The sequence below is a fragment of the Plectropomus leopardus genome, chromosome 6, assembly GCF_026936395.1.
Source record: "Plectropomus leopardus strain MGB_pleo_1.0 chromosome 6, ASM2693639v1, whole genome shotgun sequence".
NCBI classification, from domain to species: domain Eukaryota; kingdom Metazoa; phylum Chordata; class Actinopteri; order Perciformes; family Serranidae; genus Plectropomus; species Plectropomus leopardus.
The window spans coordinates 10,054,637-10,074,995 of NC_142181.1; the positions used below are offsets into that span (position 1 = coordinate 10,054,637).

A 20,359-nucleotide genomic window follows, 5' to 3' on the forward strand; every position below is an offset into this window, starting at 1 on the left:
TATGAAAGCATCGAACAAGCTCAAGTTTTGATGAATGAGATGAAAAAAGAAAACATTCAACATGTTGCTGCCATATGTTGAGTCATTTGAGTTCAGAGCTGTCTTTGAGCATGTTTGCTCTTGGAAGATGGAAATCTGAAAAACTCAAACCCTTCCCCACTCTGTATTGTTACCCAGAATCCCTATACACAACAAGACTTAATCATTTTCTCTTAATACCTTTGCAGTTTCTTGCCTCTGTTTGCTCAGCGCCTTTAAATTGTACGTACATGATGCCGGGGTTTCTACTTGGAAGTTACTGTAAAAAAAACATTGCGATTCAGTATATAGAGTGCTGCAGGGATGACATTTTTTCCTGTATTGGATTATTGCAGAAAATAAGCTCTTTGGCAAACAAACATTTATGATACCTACAGGCATTGTTCAGCAAGATAATATTCAAATGAACATAACTTTTATGATTTTTGAAGCCTTAATGCAGTATGGAACGTGAGAATCTCTTAAGCTTGTTTTAACCACAGACCTTATTTTGGGCGTCTTACCATTCAAAAACCCATTCAGAAAAACTTTGACTTTGACAAAAGTGAACTGTGAGTTTTAAAACTGCTAAATCGTTTCTGGGTTTTAAGACTCATTCCTGGAACACCCTATAAACTGCTGAGTATGTCTCCATAAAGGATTACCTCATTCACTCACTCATTTGCTCCCTTACTCACTCACTTATTCATTCGCCCCCTTACTCACTCACTCACTCACTCAATCACTCACTCTTGGTGAAAATTAAGTCAAGCTCACCAGTTTTTACATATTTCACTGGAGTGTCAAATGTGACTAAAGAACTATCTAATTGGTTTTACATTTAAATTCAAATGATTTCTTTTTTGTGAGTTTCACTCTCTGCTGCCAAATTGAGTCCAACATGGGTGGAGCGTTTCCTGTTGACCCATGCAGTCATCTATAAATAGCAAGCGGCACTTGCTGGGAAGGCATTAATACTTGTTTCAGTTTCATTTCTCAGTATCCAATCTGTTGCTGATACTACACCTGTGTTGAAGGGGATGCCAACTGCTGAGCAGTTCCTTCTTTTAAAAGGCTTTGATTTGTCGTTTATCAAAAGCACACTTGATTATTTAATGGACTAGATTTTTTTTGAGTCATGGGGTGATTTACCACAAAGCCCTTTACATCAATGGCCATTACATCAATAGTCTCACTTTACTGTGTCAAGACTTTGAAGCCAGCATACTGTTTTGTGAAATTTGTTAATCCTGTTTTGTTTTTAAGTTTTGTTGTCCTCTCTTTTTTGTCTTTGACTCCAGCATGGTGCCTTAGGCTTCTCCCGCTTCTCCTCTTCTTCATCTCCTTTGTCACATACTACTGTTCCTATGCCATAATTCAGAGGTAATTACACACATGCCAACACAACCTTTTTCTGTCTCAGTTGCTCTCAGTATTAAGGTCACACAAAAACAGAAATTTCTAGTAAAAAAAAAAAAGTGAGCTCATGAGAATAATGCAGTGCTGAGTCACCTAAAGTTTAGGACAACTCAGATTCTAATCATCTAGCGGTCTGAGCTGCTGGTCAGTTTGAGCCCTTACACATGCCCATTCTTGCACTTTTGGAGTGTTCTGGACCCAGCTACTGGCATGCTGTGTTTTTATGGATTCAGCAGTAACTTTCATGCCAGTTGTGCTGATTGTCTGTCTTTCAGCTACGGAGGCACCAGCAAGTCTCCGAACAGTAGCAAGTCGCTGTGTGGTGGCTGGCTAACCCAGAAGAAGTGGGAGAGCCTTAACTTTAAGTGAGTAATGGCATGTCTGTGTTTTTTTTTTGTTGGTTTACTGGAGGGAGTGGATGGCTTATTAAGGGAGGAAGGTATGCCAGCATTTTTATTTGAACATGTGGTGCCAGGTTCTGGTCTATACCCGTCATGAAGGAAAAGCATATTGCAGTGAAAAAGAACAGGACTTATTATGAAAAACGATTTTCCATCTAAATCATGTACGTTTCAGTAACTCAAGTGGAATGTGTTGATGAAATGGGTGAGAGCGAGAGTTAATATAAAACCCAATGTTAGGCTAAGAATGAGCTCTTGATAAAGTTTGATTTTTTTAAAAGCAGACAAAAGCTTATTTGTCCTCCTCAGGTTCTGCCTTGTTAAGTAATCATTGCCTGACAGACCCAAGCCCCCTGTCATTTATTTTCTTTTGCTCTATTTTTCAGTTTATTCAGCTGTATATTTACTGATTGTCCTTTTGTGGGCTCTATTCTGTTACAAAATAGCGATATGGTCTCCATGTGTGGTTTTTCCCAACATCCTCTAAGGTCACTGTTTATTCTCAGCTCAGTAGACCTTCCACTGCCTTCCCCTTTGACCTTTAAACAGTTAAGATTCATAATCCCTGTGTTTACCCCTGTTAATAACATGATTTGCATTCTCACATAAAGTTGCTGGATGGTTGTTCTTGGGTTTTCCCATCCGTCATTACAGTCACAGGGAAGCCTTCCAGGCAATCAGAGTGACATTTCTCTAATTAGACCCCTCCCCGAGGATTTATCCTGATCTCCTGCAAAGAGCTAGCTGGCACACGAGGGTAATAACTGTCTGAGGGACTCACTGTCAAAGACAGTAGGTCATAAAACGCTGGAGTCTGAAGCTAGAGAACACAGAAAAGCAACTGTTTCACATATTACAACTTGCCACATTTGTTTCACTCCACAGGCTCTGCAAATGTTATTGTTTTCTTTCCCTCTCCTCAGCAGAGAAATGCCAAAAGGGGATTTTAATGAGGGAAATTGCTATTGAATGACATCATGTAAATGGGTGGTTTACTTATAATGACTCCGGTTTACCTGCTTAATAGATACCAGAACATTTGGGAAAGCCAAGGCAGGCTTTTTCATGTGCCAATATGAACACTGCACTGTTTGGCAGCGCAGTCAGTGTTGTCCATTGTGTGGTTTCATAATTTTTATGGCCAATTTTTTTTAGTTTTCTCCATCTTCACTGTCTTCACTGGCAGGAAATTGTATCAATATTGCCATCATGTTCTCTGAAGCACAGTGAGCATGTCAGAAACCTGGGAGTTATTATCCATTCAAATCTTGACTTCCAGCATCACATCTCCACCATTACAAAGACAGCCTTTTATCATTTAAAAAAAACATATCCAAACGTAGGAGCTTCTTGTCCCAGTCTGAGTCAGAAAAACTGGTCTATGCATTAATTTCCATCAGATTAGATTATTGTAACGCCCTCTTTGCTGGTCTTCCCAAAAAGACAGTTGGCCACTGGCTGTTGGTACAGTACAGAATTGATTTTAAAATACTACTGCTTATCTACAAGGCTTTAAATGGTATGGCTCCCAAATATATTTCTGACCTGATCATTAGTTATAGCCCAACCAGATCCCCCAGATCATCAAACATGTGTCACCTAAATGTACCCAGGATTAAAACCAAATCAGGTGAAGGTGCATTTAGTCACCATGGTGATGTTCTTTGGAACTAAGATCTTCGGCAACCGTAAACTCATTTAAAAGCTGTCTCAAAACATTGCTTTTCTCTTAGGTTATGGTAATGTGTCTCTGTGTGTGTATGAGTGTGAGAGTGTGCATATGTGTATGTATGTGTTTGCCTTTGTGTTTGCTCTTGTGGTCAACTGTTATGGCTAACAACATTCTGTGTTTGTGTGCACATTACATGGTTTGCTGAGAGGCTATTTTATTTTTGCTTTTTATCACATTGTTTAATGTTTTCTGTTTTTCTGTAAAGCACATTTATTTTACCCGTGTATGAAGAGTGCTATATAAACAAAATTGCCTTGCCTTATGCCTCAGTCATATCCCCCCATCTCTCCCAGCCACAAACCCTGTAATATGTCATCTACACAGTGAAACCTTGTGCACTGCAGCATTGTGTTGTGATTCGTACTCTGCCTTTTTTCATGCAGCATTAGCCGACAGACGCAGCTCTTTCTGAAACTGGAAGATTTCTTCTGGCGGGAGCGTCTGTCAAAGCTGGCGTTACCTTATGGCATTAAAGGCAGTGGTATGTTGACTTTACACGTATCCTTGGCTCTCTCTGCTTGGTTTACTCAGCACGTTTCACAACCTGAAAATACTGGTTGTTGTATGAAGGCTTTCTAACACTTTTATGTCTCCGCGTCAGCAACAGTTGAGGCCGGAGGCATTATGTGTCACATTTTTGTGAATGTGATATCTCCAGAACACCTCAAGGGAATTTCTTCAAATTTGGCACAGACGTCCACTTGCACTCAAGGATGAACTTATTTGAATTTGGTGGTCAAAGGTCAAGGTTACTATGACCTTGTTTTCATCTCCTTGTTGTGCAGGCAATATCTCAAGACGGCCTTTAGGGAGTTTTTTCTCAAATTTGGCACAAACGTCCACTTGGACTCAAGAATACGCTGATTAGACTTTGGTGGTCAAAGGCCAAAGGTCACACTGACCTCAAAAAAACATATATTCTAATAAATCCAAAAGTTAATTCTGTTCTTAACTAAGAACAAATACCAAATAAGAAAACACTGGTGAATGTCAGAATTACGTAAAAACTGAGTAAGTGGGTTTTAAGAACACATTTCTTCTTAAGAACGCTTAGTGAATGAGGCCCGTTGATTTAAGTTTACTAGGCCATAGAAATAACACGTTAAAAGTCCTAATTTAAGTGTTGGTCCCCTTTAAAGTTACAAACTAGCCTGAAAGTAGGCTAGTAGAATTGTCATTAATATCATTTATAGTCATTTATACAATAGTCTTGGGCGCAGGACATACAACCACAAGGCAGTAATTGTGATAATTGCAGTTTACATATATCTTTATGACTTTATGACCACTTCTGACAGTGACACTTTACTCATGTAGAGGAAAAGTTCTGTTGTGACTTATGACATGTTTTATGTGAATCTTTACATACATCTGTATTCAAACTTTTCTCTCTTTACCTCCCAGAGCTGCTGCTACTGAAAATTCTAGCTGCAATTCCAAATTATCAGGTGCCTGCCAACATTGAAAAGTAAGTGTGACACCATTTCAGCCAACCAGGCTCATGAAGTAAAGCTCGACATTTTATTAACCAAAGGCCTTTCTATCAATTCAAGTCCATAGTGCGGTGTAGTAATAATTGAAATGAACTATAAGTCCAGGATTGGAGCTAACAAATATCTAATAATCAACACTACAGCAGGAATATTTTTTCAACATTGTGATTGGTCGAAGATGTTTTCCAGCTGTGGTACACATCCTGTAATACGTTTTCAGTTCTGCATGACTTCATCACTGATAATGGGTACTTATGGGTAGCTGTTAGTGCTTAGCCACATAACTGTCCCTCATTATGGTCAAGAGAGCACCCTCGGGTGCTATTGCTCTAATGATGAATATGTTTTTGGTTAGGGTGACAATTTTTTTCTCATTGGACAGAACACTCACGTTTTTATGTGGTGTTTTTCTCCGCAGCCTGGAATGCAGAACCTGTGTGGTTATAGGCAACGGCTATGCCATTAAAAACAGCTCGTTGGGAAGCATCATCAACAAATATGATGTGGTCTTTCGGTAAGGACAAAAGGGAACGCCACAAGAAAGTATTCTTGTTGATACTGTCACTCTGTTATTATTTTTACTATGAAATGAAGACTATGAGGGATGAATAATGTTGAAAAAACGCACATTTTATAAACTGTTGCTTTTTGATTCCACCCTAACCTATGCATTTTAGGAGGTGTACAAAAATGTCATTTTACAAATTGTGACCCATCAATACCTGTAAAACTATTTTTAAACCCAAGACCTCTTTGTAATCACCATTATGTTTCATCATTGTTAGGACTGATAAATTAGGAACAGAAGGATCCTTGTTAGATGACCTTTAAAAAAGGATCATGGTGATTTTCCCTGCTACAGAATACAGGTTGTAAATTGACTTGGCTGTTGACTAATGACAGTATCTGACTGTGTGACTGTCTGACCCTGACACGGAGCCGTCCTTTTAGCAATTAGCAGAACTTTTCTTTATTTCTTTTAGAGGAGAAAAGAGAGAGTTTAGTTTATTCAGGGACAAAGGCACTCTGCAAATCTGACTTTACAGCCTTGGAATGAACACATGCATTCTGAGTTTTTATAAGCCTCTTTCAAACAGCCAGAATTTGGCCTGGCCACAATGCATTTTTCTCTCTCCATCAGTCCCCCCCCTACTCACCACTCACATCTCCCTCTCTTTGGAGCTAATCGTTCCCCGGCCAAGTGGAGTAAGGTTATTGACATTCAGAATTCAATGCATGCCTGAGAGTTTGACGTCATCAAGCTGTTTTTTTGGTCATAGAAAAACCGCTAGACTCTGTTAAAGCCTGTCGAGACGTAAGTTTCCAAAGTGCAGACTAATCATTTAACCAAACAAGGTCTCAGTCTGTGCTACTGTGTTAATTATTTGGTCAAGGAATGAGTTATGATGTGGATTTTAGAAGATCTGTTAAAATTAACAGAGCAGGGATATTTCCAGAATGAAGCTCATATTGAATTTTCAGCCCTGAACACTAGTGTGGGTTAGCTGTCTTCTTTGTTTTTTTTTGTATTGTTTTTATTAAAGCGTGACAGTTGACTTTGGAAAGTGACAGTACATATCTAGAGGGGAAAAAAACCTGAATATAAAAACATCCTGGTTGCTGTTTCAATGGTACACACCCTAGATCAACCGGCCTCCTTGCAGTCCTTGCGAATGTTTAGTTTGTATTAACATAATTCCTTAGAACAAACATTAACCATAGAAACAGTATGAATGACACTCATCAGGATGTGGGGGAATTAAGTCACAATGAAAAGACTGTTTTTAGATTTAGAACTTAAATTTCTCTGAAAGTTGTAGTGGCCATGAAGCTAAAAACCTTTGACTTCCCAGATGTAAAATTACTTGGCTCATTCGCATAGAAGGGCCTGTGGAACAACGCCCTAGTTAAACCCTCTGCTAACTCTAATTTGGATAAAATTATTTTCATTGTGTAGCTCTTGTAGACTTTAGAAATGTTGTCAGACCAAATGGCTAAAGTCACGTTAAGAACCTGGAAGTGGTAGTTACGCACCTTGGTCACTTCCTGAAGGTCTGGTTATTATCATGGTAACCATGGTAATTAGGTGTGGGTGAACAGTTTGCTTGCTGGTTAAACAAACTGCTGGCTTGGTTAGCCGGTAAATCTTTTAATATTTAAGAGGCAAAGTCATGATGTGGTGGTCTAGCATACAAAAGCTCCCATGAAAATGAAAATAGCTACATCACTGTTACCTTGTTTTCTATCCATGTCCATAATATTAATCCACACTCTATTGTAAAGACATTTCCCCACTTTATATCTTTATTCTCTGCCTCCTAAAAACTTCAGAGCGTTTTCCCACTTCTGAGACAAATCCCTAAGGTTGTGGCTTCACTTCACTTCACTTCACTCACACAAGTTAGCATTAGCTGGGACAGAAACAATTATTGTAAAAAGACCCAGGTTGAAAATGATCTCGATGAAACAATACTGTTTAAACAAATAAAAATGCATGAAAGACTGAAAATTGGAAATAATAGTGAAAATAAAAAAAAAAATCTTGTCTTTGAATGTTGTTGTGTCCCTGCCTCAGGCTGAATGATGCCCCAGTGAGAGGCTATGAGGAGGACGTGGGGAATAAGACCACCATGAGGTTCTTCTACCCTGAGTCGGCCTCTTACAACCCTGGACTGCACAACCAGCCCGGCACGCTTATGGTCCTGGTGCCTTTCAAGCTGCAAGATCTGCGCTGGCTCAAAGAGATCCTCTATAACGAGAAGAGGGTACAGGATATGTGTGAGAATGCACTATCCCTCACACACACACACACACACACACACTTTCCATCTCACTCTGTCTCACTTTCTTTCTCTCCCTCTCAGCCTCAGATAAACACTCTTCATTTAGCTTCTTTTCCAGCCCTTGCCATCCATCCATATCAGGAACAAATACTTAAAAGGTTCAACTTCAGTGAAGCCAGTGCCCTTCAGACTTAAATTTAGTTTCCATCGCAGACATCCTTCACTCTGCTGCTCCTGGCACCTCCGGCGTCCTTCTGCTAATAGTTGCAGGGTCATTACCTTCTAATTTGCACATTGATTCGGTTGCCTCCAGACATGATGGAGTCATAGGCTCAATTGCATCTCTGTTTGTGTAAATGAACTCAGTGTGCTAACTAAAAATAGCAATCTTTGACTCCCTTTCTGTCCTTTTGTTCATGTCAATTTCACAACATCCTGTGTCTTATCTTGCTTTGTGTTTATGTGTGCTCTGCAGGTCAGGAAAGGCTTCTGGAAGCCCCCTCCCCAAATCTGGATGGGTGATGTTAGCAAAATCAGAGTGCTGGACCCCCACTTTTTGCACCAGACTGCAGACAGACTGCTTCAGATTCCTTTGCACCCGCGGAGTAAACAGGTGAGAGTTTATCACTGTTTTGAGAATCATGAACTTGGGTGGCAATGCCTCCTCCTCTCTCGCAGCTCACTGACCGTTTCTGCCAGCCTCCGAGGCATTTTCCCACTAGAACCTTCTCTCTTGTTTGCTCCCTTTCTCCCATACCTCCCTTTTTCCCTTTTTGCCCTTCACTACTCCCCGCATGAATGTTAACAAGGCTGGATGGAGCATCCACTGATTAGCCACAGCTCCTTGAATGATATGTCTTGAACGCTGTGATAAACAGTTTACTGGAAGAGGCATTCCTCTTGAAATGTAGCTGGGTCAATTGCAATTTTGTCGATCCAATTACTGCAAAACATGCCGAAGATTAGCTTCTGCTTGGCATTCTGGCGTCTCATTACAAGATAAGCTCCCTGTGTCTTCTAGAACATGAAGTGAGTCCCTCAGAAAATAATTGGCTTTTGAAGGAAAGCCAAAAATTGTATAAATTTCAACAAGATGCTCTGTTTAAAAAAGGAGGCTGTCTTCAGTGATTGCTCTCTGCAAAGCTGATTATTGCTGTTTTATCAGGAAAAATAACTGTGTCACATTGATTCTGGATTTCAAGCATGTTTTGCGACTTTTAGCACAATAAAAAGAATATGAAAGTAAAGGAAAGACAAGATAGTTTCATCAAAAATCAAAGTGAAAACGTTATCACAAAGCCATGAAACAATTGGAATTCAACTCTTTGGCTGAAGGGACTGGATTTTGGAGCACCCTGGGACATGGACCATTACTCATGTCAAAGTTTTTATTGGCCCATTGCATCCCATCTGCCAAGTGGGGCTTGTTGTATGTTTGGTGGGGATCGTCTTTGACGGGGGCCCGAGCCAAGTTTTGTTTTGGTTCTGCATGTTCTCCTCTCCTGAGCCCTTTTAGTCAAAGGGGAGGAGGGGAGGGGGGTGTTACCCTTTCGGACTGCAGTACAAACACAACTGAGTGGTGCATGAGAAGAGGGAGCAGTGGGAAGGCAATGATCCTACAGGCGATCAGCGGGCTTGCCCGACAGGAGCTCTGTTCCATCTGCACAGACTGTATGGAAGACGTCAGGGGGAAGAAGATGGTGGGCAAGAAGCTGAGGTAAAAGATGGGGAGATACAGCAATAAGGAGAGCTAGTTTACTCGCTTTAGAAGTATTAAAACATCAGAAAGTGAATTCGATTTCTTCAGGGCTGCAAATAGACTGCGCATGTTTCTAACGTGCTGAACACACAAGGAAACCCATATTTCACTCAATCAAATTTGCTTAGCACTCTTCATACAAAAACTGTAACATGACGTACTTTATACAATAACCCTCCCTCCCACACACACAGAGGCATAGACACAAGCACATGAATTAAAAGCCTTTGTAGACCTTTGTAGACAAAGGACTTTGTAATTCAGTGAAGCATTAAAATAAGAGTACTCATTAAAAACATAAACTGAGGAAACACTGCACTGCCATGGTTGAGGAGCACCAGAGACAGGATAAAACCTGTAGATAGAAAAATAAAAAAATCAATCAATAAAATAATAATAATAATAATAATAATAATAATAATAATAATAATAATAATAATAATAATAATAATAATCAATAGACAAATAAATAAATTAATAAATATATAAAATAGGATAAAAAAGGATAACAGTACAAAGTACAATAATAAATAAATATGATGAAATTAATAAAATGATATGCCAACTAATAAAACAGACTAAAATGTATGTAATGTAATAAATACTCAATATATAAATAGGTAAATTTAAAGTAAAAGCCATACTAAAAACGTAGATCTTAAGATTTTTATCACTATCTTCATTCTGTATTTTCTTTTTCTGTCTCTTCCCTTTTTTCGGTCCTTGGGTATTCCTCATCTGCCAAATACCAGCAGGAGTCCTGACTGTATCAACCCTCCTTTTGCAGATACCTCCCTCAGCTAATGACCCTGCCAGATAGACAAGGATCCCCTCGACACACACACACACACACACACAAATACAGGCACAAACTCCTTTTCACACATGCAGCCACTTCTTTCCCCTTTCCCCTTTCCCCTTCCTTTCTTTTTTGTATTGCAAGCACATACACACAAACATAACTCTCATGTTCACACCCGTCTCCTCAAACACAGGCCTGTGTTGAGCTCTTGTAGGTCTGGCTAGCAGCAGTGACAGTATGCAGCTTCCCCTCGCTCCCCCCTCACCTCTCTCACCAAGGCTCCATGGGCTTGCGTCCAAACTATGCGCCGGGTTACTGCAAAGCTGTGGTGTTCGCCCGTGTGCTGGCCACCACATGAAGCTAATACACACAGAATGTCAGCTGTGTCCCATTGCGGGGTGCTCATCAGTGCAATAGCAAATTGATCTTGTGTAATGTTTTGGAGAGAAAAGGAGAGCACAGTGAGGAGGCTGTGTTTCAGATTCTTATCAAGGCTATCATGGTCAGATCGTCCTCTGTATCACTGCAGTAGAGCTCACATTTGTTTTGATTCGGTCAAATTTAGCAGTGGGCCCACTTAAGCTCAGAAACACATGCACATACACAGAAAAACACACTGCCAGGTGTGTGTGTGTGTGTGTGTGTGTGTGTGTGTGTGTGTGTGTGTGTGTGTGTGTGTGTGTGTGTGTGTGTGTGTGTGTGTGTGTGTGTGTGTGTGTGTGTTCTCTTCCTTTCACTTGTTTTGCATCATTATGCAAACCCAAAGTAGAGAGCCTGTCTCTCAGCCATCTGAGCACCGTGTCTGAAGACTCTTGAGAGAACATCTTTTTGCATACTTACATCAGCACTGTTTACACCTTTGTTGCCAACTTTTCAGCAGTGTGCTTTGGTGAAGGTCTAGTGGAATGAAAGTTTGGTCTAATAATTGTAACTTAACATAGATCTAACACAGAAATGTTTTTTTTCTGTGAATATTTCCCAAAATGTTGAACTATTCTATTAATTTAAAAAAAATTATTGAGAGCCTGCTGCTCTGGTATTCATGTGCAAACAGTGTCACTGGCCACTTTTGTGCAGCTGTATTTTTCCATGGGTTTCTTCCATTAAAATTAATTAATAATAATAAATAATAACTTAAACACATAATGTAAGCATCTGTGAACCTATAGTCATTTATTGTAAAAAAAATCAATGCTTTAAGCAAACAGTAAACCACTAGTATATTCAATAGCAGTGTCCTTGCAGATAAACTTGATGATAACATGGAAAGCTGTAGAGGAGAGAGATGTGAAAAGACTGTCAGTAAAAGTGTGCACATTTTGAAGAGGGATGGAAAGAGAAAGTTGCCTCTATCTCCCAGTCATGTGGAAGTGATTCTCCTCCTTGCCTCTGCGAACATGCATAATCATTGACAGTCATATGGGAAATGGCAAACAACACGGGGAAATCTCTGTGCGCCGAGAGCCCGCTAGGGACAACACAACAAACATGTCTCAACTCATTACATCTCACATTAGTTTTTTATTTTTCTAGCATTTTCTTTTCTTTTTTTATGTTTTCATTAGAGGCAGATCACAAGTGACAAGCAAGGAAAAAGAAAAAAAGTATTTTTAGAGCGATTTTTGAGACTGAGATTTCTTTGTGTAGGGCAACACAGGATATTGACATTTTTCTTTCAAAATAGAAAATAGATATGAAACATTGGAAACAGGCGGAGATGGAAGAGATGCAGCAAAAGTCCCCAGCTGGAATCAAAACAAGATCATTATTTGGTATGCTGAGTCCACAAGGATTTATTATTTATGCTGCAACTCTGAATTTACCCCTTCACCATGATGCACAGAGAAGTCGTCATTGAATAGAGATCACCTGTGTGCGTGAATGAGGACATAGTCATTACCCAGATGCTCAAGGCAGGAATTGGTGCCCAATTTGTTTCTACTTTACTGACTTAAGGGGGTTAATGCTCATTTTTGCTTTAACTTTGTTATTGAAGAGGTTTTTCTGTGGTTTTCTCTGGTTTTGGTAATTATTTTGTCCACAGCTTTTATGTCAGATAAACTGTAGGAAGTCCTGTAAAAAGTGCTTTCGAGTATCCAAGGTGACTTTCAGTATATTGGGGCCTTTTGGACCTTCATAAGATTGTTGACATCAGAGGAGGTGACAGGACACAAAGGTACTGAGAGCGAGGGAATAACAGCAACAAAGGTGTCTGACCTGATTTAAACTATAGAGATGTTGTTGTCATGGTTGGCGCCCTAAATCCCCAGGCCACAGGGTAGCCCATCACATGTTTTTTTTTTTTTTTTTGGCAGGTTATTCTGTGGTTTGGTGTTATGGGAGAGCCCTGGTTGCTTATGTTTGTTTTTAATGACATTATATTCTTTATTTAGTTGTCTTTAAAAATTTGAATTCATTTATTAATTTATATCTGTATATTGGCTTTTTAGTATCCAAGTTTTTTGTTTCTGAGGACCTAAGGAGCTCATCTTCAGATTTTGCAGTTTTTCACTGTTATGCAGTCGCTCTGACAGTTATAGTATGAACCCAGCATGACACATGTTTTTAACCTTTTAATAAGGACATGGTGATCCACTGTTAAAAAAAACCCCAGCTGTGTCCACTTAAACTTTCAAAAATAGAATTTGAATACATTTGTTTGCTTGAGGTAAACCAGTTTCTCAAGTACTGCGCACAAACACAAGTGGGACAATAGCCTGACGTTGTTACTTATTACTGGCATTAAGAGTGTTTTTCTTCAGAAAAGGCCATATAAAAGGAGAGTGATTGAAACTCGCTGATTTGAAGTAACCTCTCTGTCACACAGCCAAGGCCTTAAGGAAGCTGTGAGGGAGGGGGGTCAAGGGTACATGTAGCGTTGTGTAAAAGAAGATACCACAGTGCTGACTGAAATGACCACCTCAAAATGTTCATATTAGTAGTTTGTTGTGCTTTGATTTTACTTAATGTAATTTGAATACTTTGAAAGGTTTTACTTTGCATCTTTGATCCCATGCTTGCAAATTTTAGAAAGTTTCTTTTAAATGTTGAACTTGTTTTGTTTTGCTAGAAGCTCACATGATGTTTTATATTAAGTGAAGGTCATTTGGTGGACAATTTTGTTCAGAGCAACTCTCAATAAGTCCTTTTCAGGCACAAGAGTTAGATGTCATGAACAAATGTTACAGTACTGGTTTTGTAAGGTTTGCAATAATTAATGCTGAGGTCACTGGATAGTTCTCTGCACATGGGAAAGGCTTGTATTGACTGGCTGCAAGTAAAGGCCAGGAGCAGCAGTTTCTGTTACCCTCTGGTTCCATCTCGTGGTAAAATGAGAGGCTGCATTTGAGTTGCAGTTTTCTGCCTGAGTGAAACACTCAACTCTGGCTTTGACTACATAACAGATGTGCAATTTGCATTTTGCCTTTTTACATGAAGGCTCATTTCATAACCTCTTTTCCCTGTTTATATAAGGTCATGTTGAGTGCATGTCGATTTTAGCAACTCTTTCATGTAAAAACATATTCAGTGGTAAACATGTTAATCCAAGGGCTTCCATAAACTTTTAAAGAATCAGAATCAGAATCAGAATCTAGTTTTATTGTGCAGTACATTTTCCTATACAAGGAATGTGACTTGGTGTTTTGGTGCAAAACAGTTAAAATAAAGGAAGAATAAAATAGTGAATTTAAATAGAATAGAACATAAGATTAAAAAGGCATGCTGTGCAGGATTTTACTTAAAACAAAACAAGACTCTGCTCTGTGAATGCAAGCTGCAGGTCTGTGTGTCTGACTGAGGGTGAGGTTGAGCCTCACAAACAAGCATGCGCTCAAGCGGATTTCACATCAAATCTGGCAGTGCAGCACCTTCCTGCTGGGTTGAGCAGAGATGTGGGTGTGTTTATTTGTGCTTTAACTGCTGTGAAAGAATAAAGAAAATATATTTTATTTCTCTAAATCACTGCTTTGCTTTGTTAAGGCTGCTCCCTGTTCAAATGCTAAAATACCAGTGAATTTGGTGCAGTTTTTGTGCTATTTTTGGGGGGTTTTGGCTGTCTTCTAGAGTGCCTTTTTTCAACAGTACCACCAGGAGTCGCCCATTTCAGAAATGTTCAAATCCTACAAGTGGAGGCTTTAAAGTTTTTGTCAGAAGATACAAAATTATTGCAATGTGCTGTAATTAATTAGTCATGTTTGTTTCAGCAGCCAGTGCATCCAACAACGGGTATCCTCGCTGTGTTTGTTGCTCTAAACTACTGTGATGTGGTCCACATTGCTGGTTTTGGATACCCGGACTCAAAGAGCCAAAGGCAGCCTATCCATTACTATGGATATGACACCATGAAGTCTATGAAGGTGGGTAGCGATCATCTACAATACTTCAAATGTTGGTTAGTTTCTGTTTGCTGTGTTATAACATACAGATGCTTCCCTTTCTCTCTCTTGCAGAATTCTTACCATGACCTCAATCATGAAGCCGAAGCCTTAAAAAGACTGGAGGATTTAGGAGCCATTTTGTACCTGCATCCACATTTATGATGCATTCACTTTTCCAGCTTGATTTAATCCAAAAAAAAAAAAAAAAAAAAAAAAATTAACACCAAATCACTTATGAATTTGGTTTGGGTTATCCCATCCAAATTTGATCTTAATGTGCCTTCTGCAGTGAGATACAACACATTTTGCATCATTCTTTGGTGACGCAGGTCTAACTCTGAAGAATGTTTAGTTCCCTGGCGCCTTATATTCTGTCAAACAGAAAAAAAAGAGAAGTGATGTAATTGCTTTTTTAATGGCTTTCTTTCGATCTTTCAAGTACAGTGATTTTGGTAACGTGGCTCAGCGTTTTGCATAGCATTTGGAAGGTTTCTAACTTTAATGGCTTTAGAACCGCAACTGTCAAACTGAGCTTGCAGGACATTGACTATTCACGTGGTGACCTGTTTTTAATAGTCCAATTATTTTGGATAATTCCATTGCTTTGACTTTGTTTTTAGGACCATGTGATAGCGCAGGCTTGTAACTGCCACATCTTTGGAATCAAGCACTTCAGATCTACAGCTCAAATGTTGTCTTGTTTTTTTGTTTTTTTTTGCTGAGATTTCACGCATATCATTGAGCTGCAAAACTAATCAGAGCAGATTATTTCTGTGTACACTCACTGGGGTGTGAGATTAATTTTCAGTTGTATCAAATTTGTTTTACGGTAAAGAGGTGCGTTAGAATCTATGGGGATTTTTCGTGAACTTTTATTTTAGTTTAAAAGAAAGGCAAATGAATCGATCACAAACCTGATTTCCAGGATTAGACTTACTTTACTTATAGATTGCTTGGACTGGGAATACAACTTGTATTTTGCCTATTTGTTAGAATTTTTTAATTACAGTTTTCTGGGGATTTTAACTTATTTAATCTTTTTGTTTTTTTCTCGAGAAACAGTACTGATAAATTGTACCACTGGATATTTTTTATTGTACAGAATGAAATGGATTTTTAATTAAAATTAAATCAAAATGAATGTCATTTAGTTCTCATTTACTGTAACATTGTCAACTCATTTACATTCACATGGCTCACATATCCACTATGCAAATCCACACACTTGCATCAGCTGTAATTTGCCATTCATTTAAATATCACTGTACACCACTAGATGGCCTCTATTGCATGCGTATAATACAGTAGGTAATCTACTGCACTGCACATGGTGCAGTCATGCAGCAGCCCATCTTAAAGTGCCTAGGGTAATGGTAACAGCAAAATCTAGCACTAGCACATGTGCTGGGAACACATGTACAGTACGAACATCTGGAAGACAAGAAAATTGCATAGTGCTAATAATTGAGAATGACTAACATACATTTGCCGCTAGCGACAGATGGTAATGATGGTTTCTACTCTCTGTATGCACGGCTTTCTGTTTGCGTCGATATGAACGGAGTTGTGCCCTTGGCATTTATAAACTGGGCTCTCTCACATGGTGGTGCAACATCGGCTGTGACGGGGCCAATGAATCAGCTGAGATTAGGATGAGAGTGGACGTATGTGTTGCTTTCAATCACAGGGATGTACAATGAATGATGTAACACTACCACTAAAACTACTACTACAACTTATAAGATCAATAGCTTATACATTGCACCAAGATCCTCATATTCTGGTGTGAATGTGTTTTTTCACCTATAGAAAAAATCTCAAGTGTCAGAGTCTTTTGTATAGTGATGCAGACCTTTTTCTCAAGGTCAGACTGTAAGAAAGATGAAAGAAAGATGTAATGCGCCAGTGTCAGCTAATCTACCAGCAGAACTAATTGCTATGAATGAGGTGTTTTTACTACGGTGTACTAATTCTGCTGTTGCACATGAGCTCAGCTGTGTGTTCTGTTCTGCCTAAATCTGTGTGTTTTGCCTGCATATTGCTGATATGAAGGGGAATCCTGTTTGCAGCAGGATAGAGACCGTAATCACACGCCTACACCTTCGTATTCACTTGACTAGAATCGTCAGTTGTTGGTGCTAAGTGATTTTCTTGCCACCGAAAGCCAATCTGACAAACAAAACGTCCTTTTCAGACCATTTAAAGTTCATCATTTCAGATCTGAGAGCTCTCCATTATGTGTGGAGGAAGTATTGTCTCATACTGTAAAACCATCCTTTTCACCCCCTCCTCATGCATTCAGACATGTCTAGAAAAGCACACAAACTCAACATTTTTCTACCTAAACACTGAACACCTCTTACCTGGATTCTCAGGTCGTTCTATATAATTTAAGTGCAGTTCTGATATGCATTTCTTTTCCCCACAGTACAGGGGAAAGTGTTGAAGAGCCCAGTCACGTCACGCTTGATGGGCCGTGTTCACTTCCCTTACACAACAGGGAGTTACATAATTGAACAGGATTTGTGTGAATCTGCGGGCTGTTTATGTGACAACTGAAAATCAGGTCAGACTTTTCAGGAGAATCTATTGTACTGTAAGCACACCTTTGAACCCCCCAAGTCCACAGTGTGCTTTAGTATGCTACAGAAGGAACATGTTCTGTACAATGCTGTTTACTGAGGCATTTTACGGTACAATGAGTGTACACATTCTTAGCCGAAGTAGCCCCGCTGTGAATTAAAATCCTAACCCTGGCACTGATCATACTGTTTTGTACCAACTGAACCCTATACAAGCCCATTTATGCATGTTATGGTGACCAAATGGCTGCGTGGAAAGGAGAAGATTCATTTGAAATGCATAGCTTTGAACTTTTAGGCTGACCCCCTGTGCACTACGACCACGAATGCATTGGTTGTAATTTTACAAAGCAGTGATTTCATAGAAAAATACATGGCCCATGATGATTGCTGTGCCACTGTGTAAGTGCAGTCTCATGCAGGCAGAGGCTCCGACAGTGAGATTGTTATTACAGCATATCTCATTAAACCATCTGCTCCCTGAACAGTGCTCTCAGCCTGCCAGTGCAGTATCTTACTTTAAAGCAGTTGCTTTCCAGAAGTCAACATCCTCAGATAGATCACATGACAATGCTGCACACCCTGCAATACTCCACTGTAACACACTTCTATTTAATTTCATAACACGTTTAAAAGAGGAACTGCAAAAAATATTGTAAAACAGTAGCTATCCATGTCTTTTACTATAAAGCAAGTATAGGTAACATGTAACAATTGTAAAATTATCAAAATGCTCAAAACGTCAAGAAATGCAAACACCGTACTTAGAAACTGAGCCTCCAAAACGAGTAGTCAGGACCTCGCAATACCAAGAGCACAGGTGTGGAAGACCCGGAAACACAAAGCAGATTGTTTTTTTTTTGGGAGGGGACTGAAAGAGATCAGGTCAGTTTGTCAAATCAGCCCTATAGGTCACTCCTATGTGTCTGCGTGAGTGTGATTTTTTTCTCTTTCCAGTCACTTTTGTATGTTTGGTGTGTGCCTATTGTGTTTTGGTTTTGACTCTCCTTTGTTCTCCCCCCACCCCTTGTCTGCACGCCTCACTCTCCACACCTGGTGGCACTCATCGTTCTACACACCAGCCTGCCATCAGGCCTGCAACCTACAAAAGAGCCAGCTCTACAATCATTCCCTGCTGAATTGTTGCTGAACACAGTTTGTTGCAAGCGAAGTCCAACTCTGTTTCTGATCGTTTCATTTTTTTGCCTGTTTTTTGTCTTCTTTTTTAAGACCTATTTTGTGATCTCTCTCAGATTCCCTGCAAGCCATCCTGTCCACATGTCCAGCCGGAGATGACCACAGGTACCCAGATCACCCTAACACTCAGTCAGGCGTCTTGCCATTTATTCTCCTGCACAGTTCACTAATGTGAATGTGAATTTTTTTTTCTAACATCTGTTGTGTCGGTCTGCTTTTGGGCCCTCAGTCCCAAGTGTGACAGGGTTGTTTGGGGTACTTATCCATAGTCAGTGTATTACCTCCAGCACCTCCTCGGTTTGGAGAAGCAGGCTGGAGTCCACTACAGCTGCTAAGCAATGTACTGCTGTGGATGGAGGTCACCAAAAAAAGTATTCCAGCCACCTAAAAAAAGTCCCACCTAAAGAACAAAACAAAATGGTTCAAGTGTAAGCCATTGACAACAACATTAATTTAAGCATGCTGAACACGGGAGCTACTGGCCTAGATCCGTTATTTTGTGTTATTGTATGACTTTGGTGAATCCAAAATTACCCTTATAAATGCCAAAGTGACACAAACAAAATAACATTGAGGCAGTGGTAGACCAGATGCTCCTGTGTTCAGTGATGTTAAATCATTTTTTCTCAATAGAGTCTGACTTTGAAGAAAGTCATATAATGGCTTAATTTTCCTTTTGAAAATCACAGTTTAAAGACTTCAGCCTGCTTCTCCAAACTGGGGGCATGCTGATTGACATCTACTGTATGTTATATACTATCTGTGCATAAGCAGCCCATACAACCCCACTTACAACAATGTAAAAAAATCCCTTTAAAGAGACAGGCGCTAAAACGGAGCATTCAGGCAGACATTATGAGAAATATGTGTTTTTTGAAAATAAAGCATGTAAACGTCTTTTAGTTGAAACCCCAAATACAAGTATCTATGTGAAAATTTGCAATAATATGTAACCTTTAGAATTGCAAAATGCAGGCAAGTGTCGCACAAAGGGGATCATTTTATTTAAGAATTCACAAGCCAAAAAAGCTGGAGAATCATTGCTGTTGTCGGCTCACTACTCTGAGTCATTGACTTAATGATATCAGCTACTCAGTGATCTAGTGAAGACACCCAAGGCTTTCTTTTTTTTTCATCATTGTTAAAAAAAAACAAAAAACGAAGAGACACAATGTGGCTCTACGATGAGTCTGCGTAAGGAGCCCAGCGGACAGTTTGTGTGGGAAGAGGCAGAAGAGGTACAGTACTGTACGCAGCCAGCTACCCAGAGAGAGGGCATCTGGCTTGGCTCACTGATAACTCCCCCACAGCCCAGAGAGCTGCCGTGAGTCAGGTGCTCATGAAAACACAACACTACCATGGGAACCAGGAGAATAAGTAGGAAATAAGAAGAGTGAGGGAGAAAAAAAAGGAAAAAGATAAGCTGCTTTTCTCCAGTGTGAGTTTTGCTAGTTATGCTTTTTCCTTCATAAAGCCCCTTTTCCTGACTCTCATGTGGGCTCTGCCTCCGTGTGTCGCTCAGTATGATTTCCATCCTTTCCTCCCTACAGAAAGGCTTTAAGCCAAAAAAAGAAAAATGTGTAATGCACACTTTTCTTCCATAGCTGAAAAGGACAGCTGTCAAAAAAAAGCAACAGACAAAAAAAAAAAAAAAAAGTAACCCACTAATTCACAACACTTTATGCTAAGTGGTTCCATGTATCTGTTGCACAGCCCAAAAGGTCAGCCAACTCAGCTGATTTAAAGGCTAACGCGCCATCATTGTTTCCTCACAGGCAGCCAAAGCAGCATTTT

At 39.7% G+C, this 20,359-nt stretch overlaps 1 protein-coding gene across 3 annotated transcripts in view; it reads left to right on the plus strand.

Annotated features, from left to right (window-relative positions):
- Positions 1-15,927, plus strand: part of st3gal4 (ST3 beta-galactoside alpha-2,3-sialyltransferase 4) — a 30,878-nt gene extending 14,951 nt beyond the window's left edge. For 2 of the 3 annotated variants that reach the window (XM_042487370.2, XM_088078669.1), the window contains exons 4-12: positions 1,320-1,401; positions 1,713-1,802; positions 3,954-4,051; positions 4,975-5,038; positions 5,482-5,577; positions 7,639-7,828; positions 8,322-8,459; positions 14,613-14,765; positions 14,859-15,927. In XM_042487370.2, the coding sequence (XP_042343304.1) occupies positions 1,320-1,401; positions 1,713-1,802; positions 3,954-4,051; positions 4,975-5,038; positions 5,482-5,577; positions 7,639-7,828; positions 8,322-8,459; positions 14,613-14,765; positions 14,859-14,948 (1,001 nt within the window). In that variant the 3' untranslated portion in view covers positions 14,949-15,927. The remainder of the gene's footprint in view (positions 1-1,319; positions 1,402-1,712; positions 1,803-3,953; positions 4,052-4,974; positions 5,039-5,481; positions 5,578-7,638; positions 7,829-8,321; positions 8,460-14,612; positions 14,766-14,858) is intronic. The other variant, XM_042487371.2, reaches the window with a different exon arrangement.
- Positions 15,928-20,359: the final 4,432 nt, after the last annotated feature.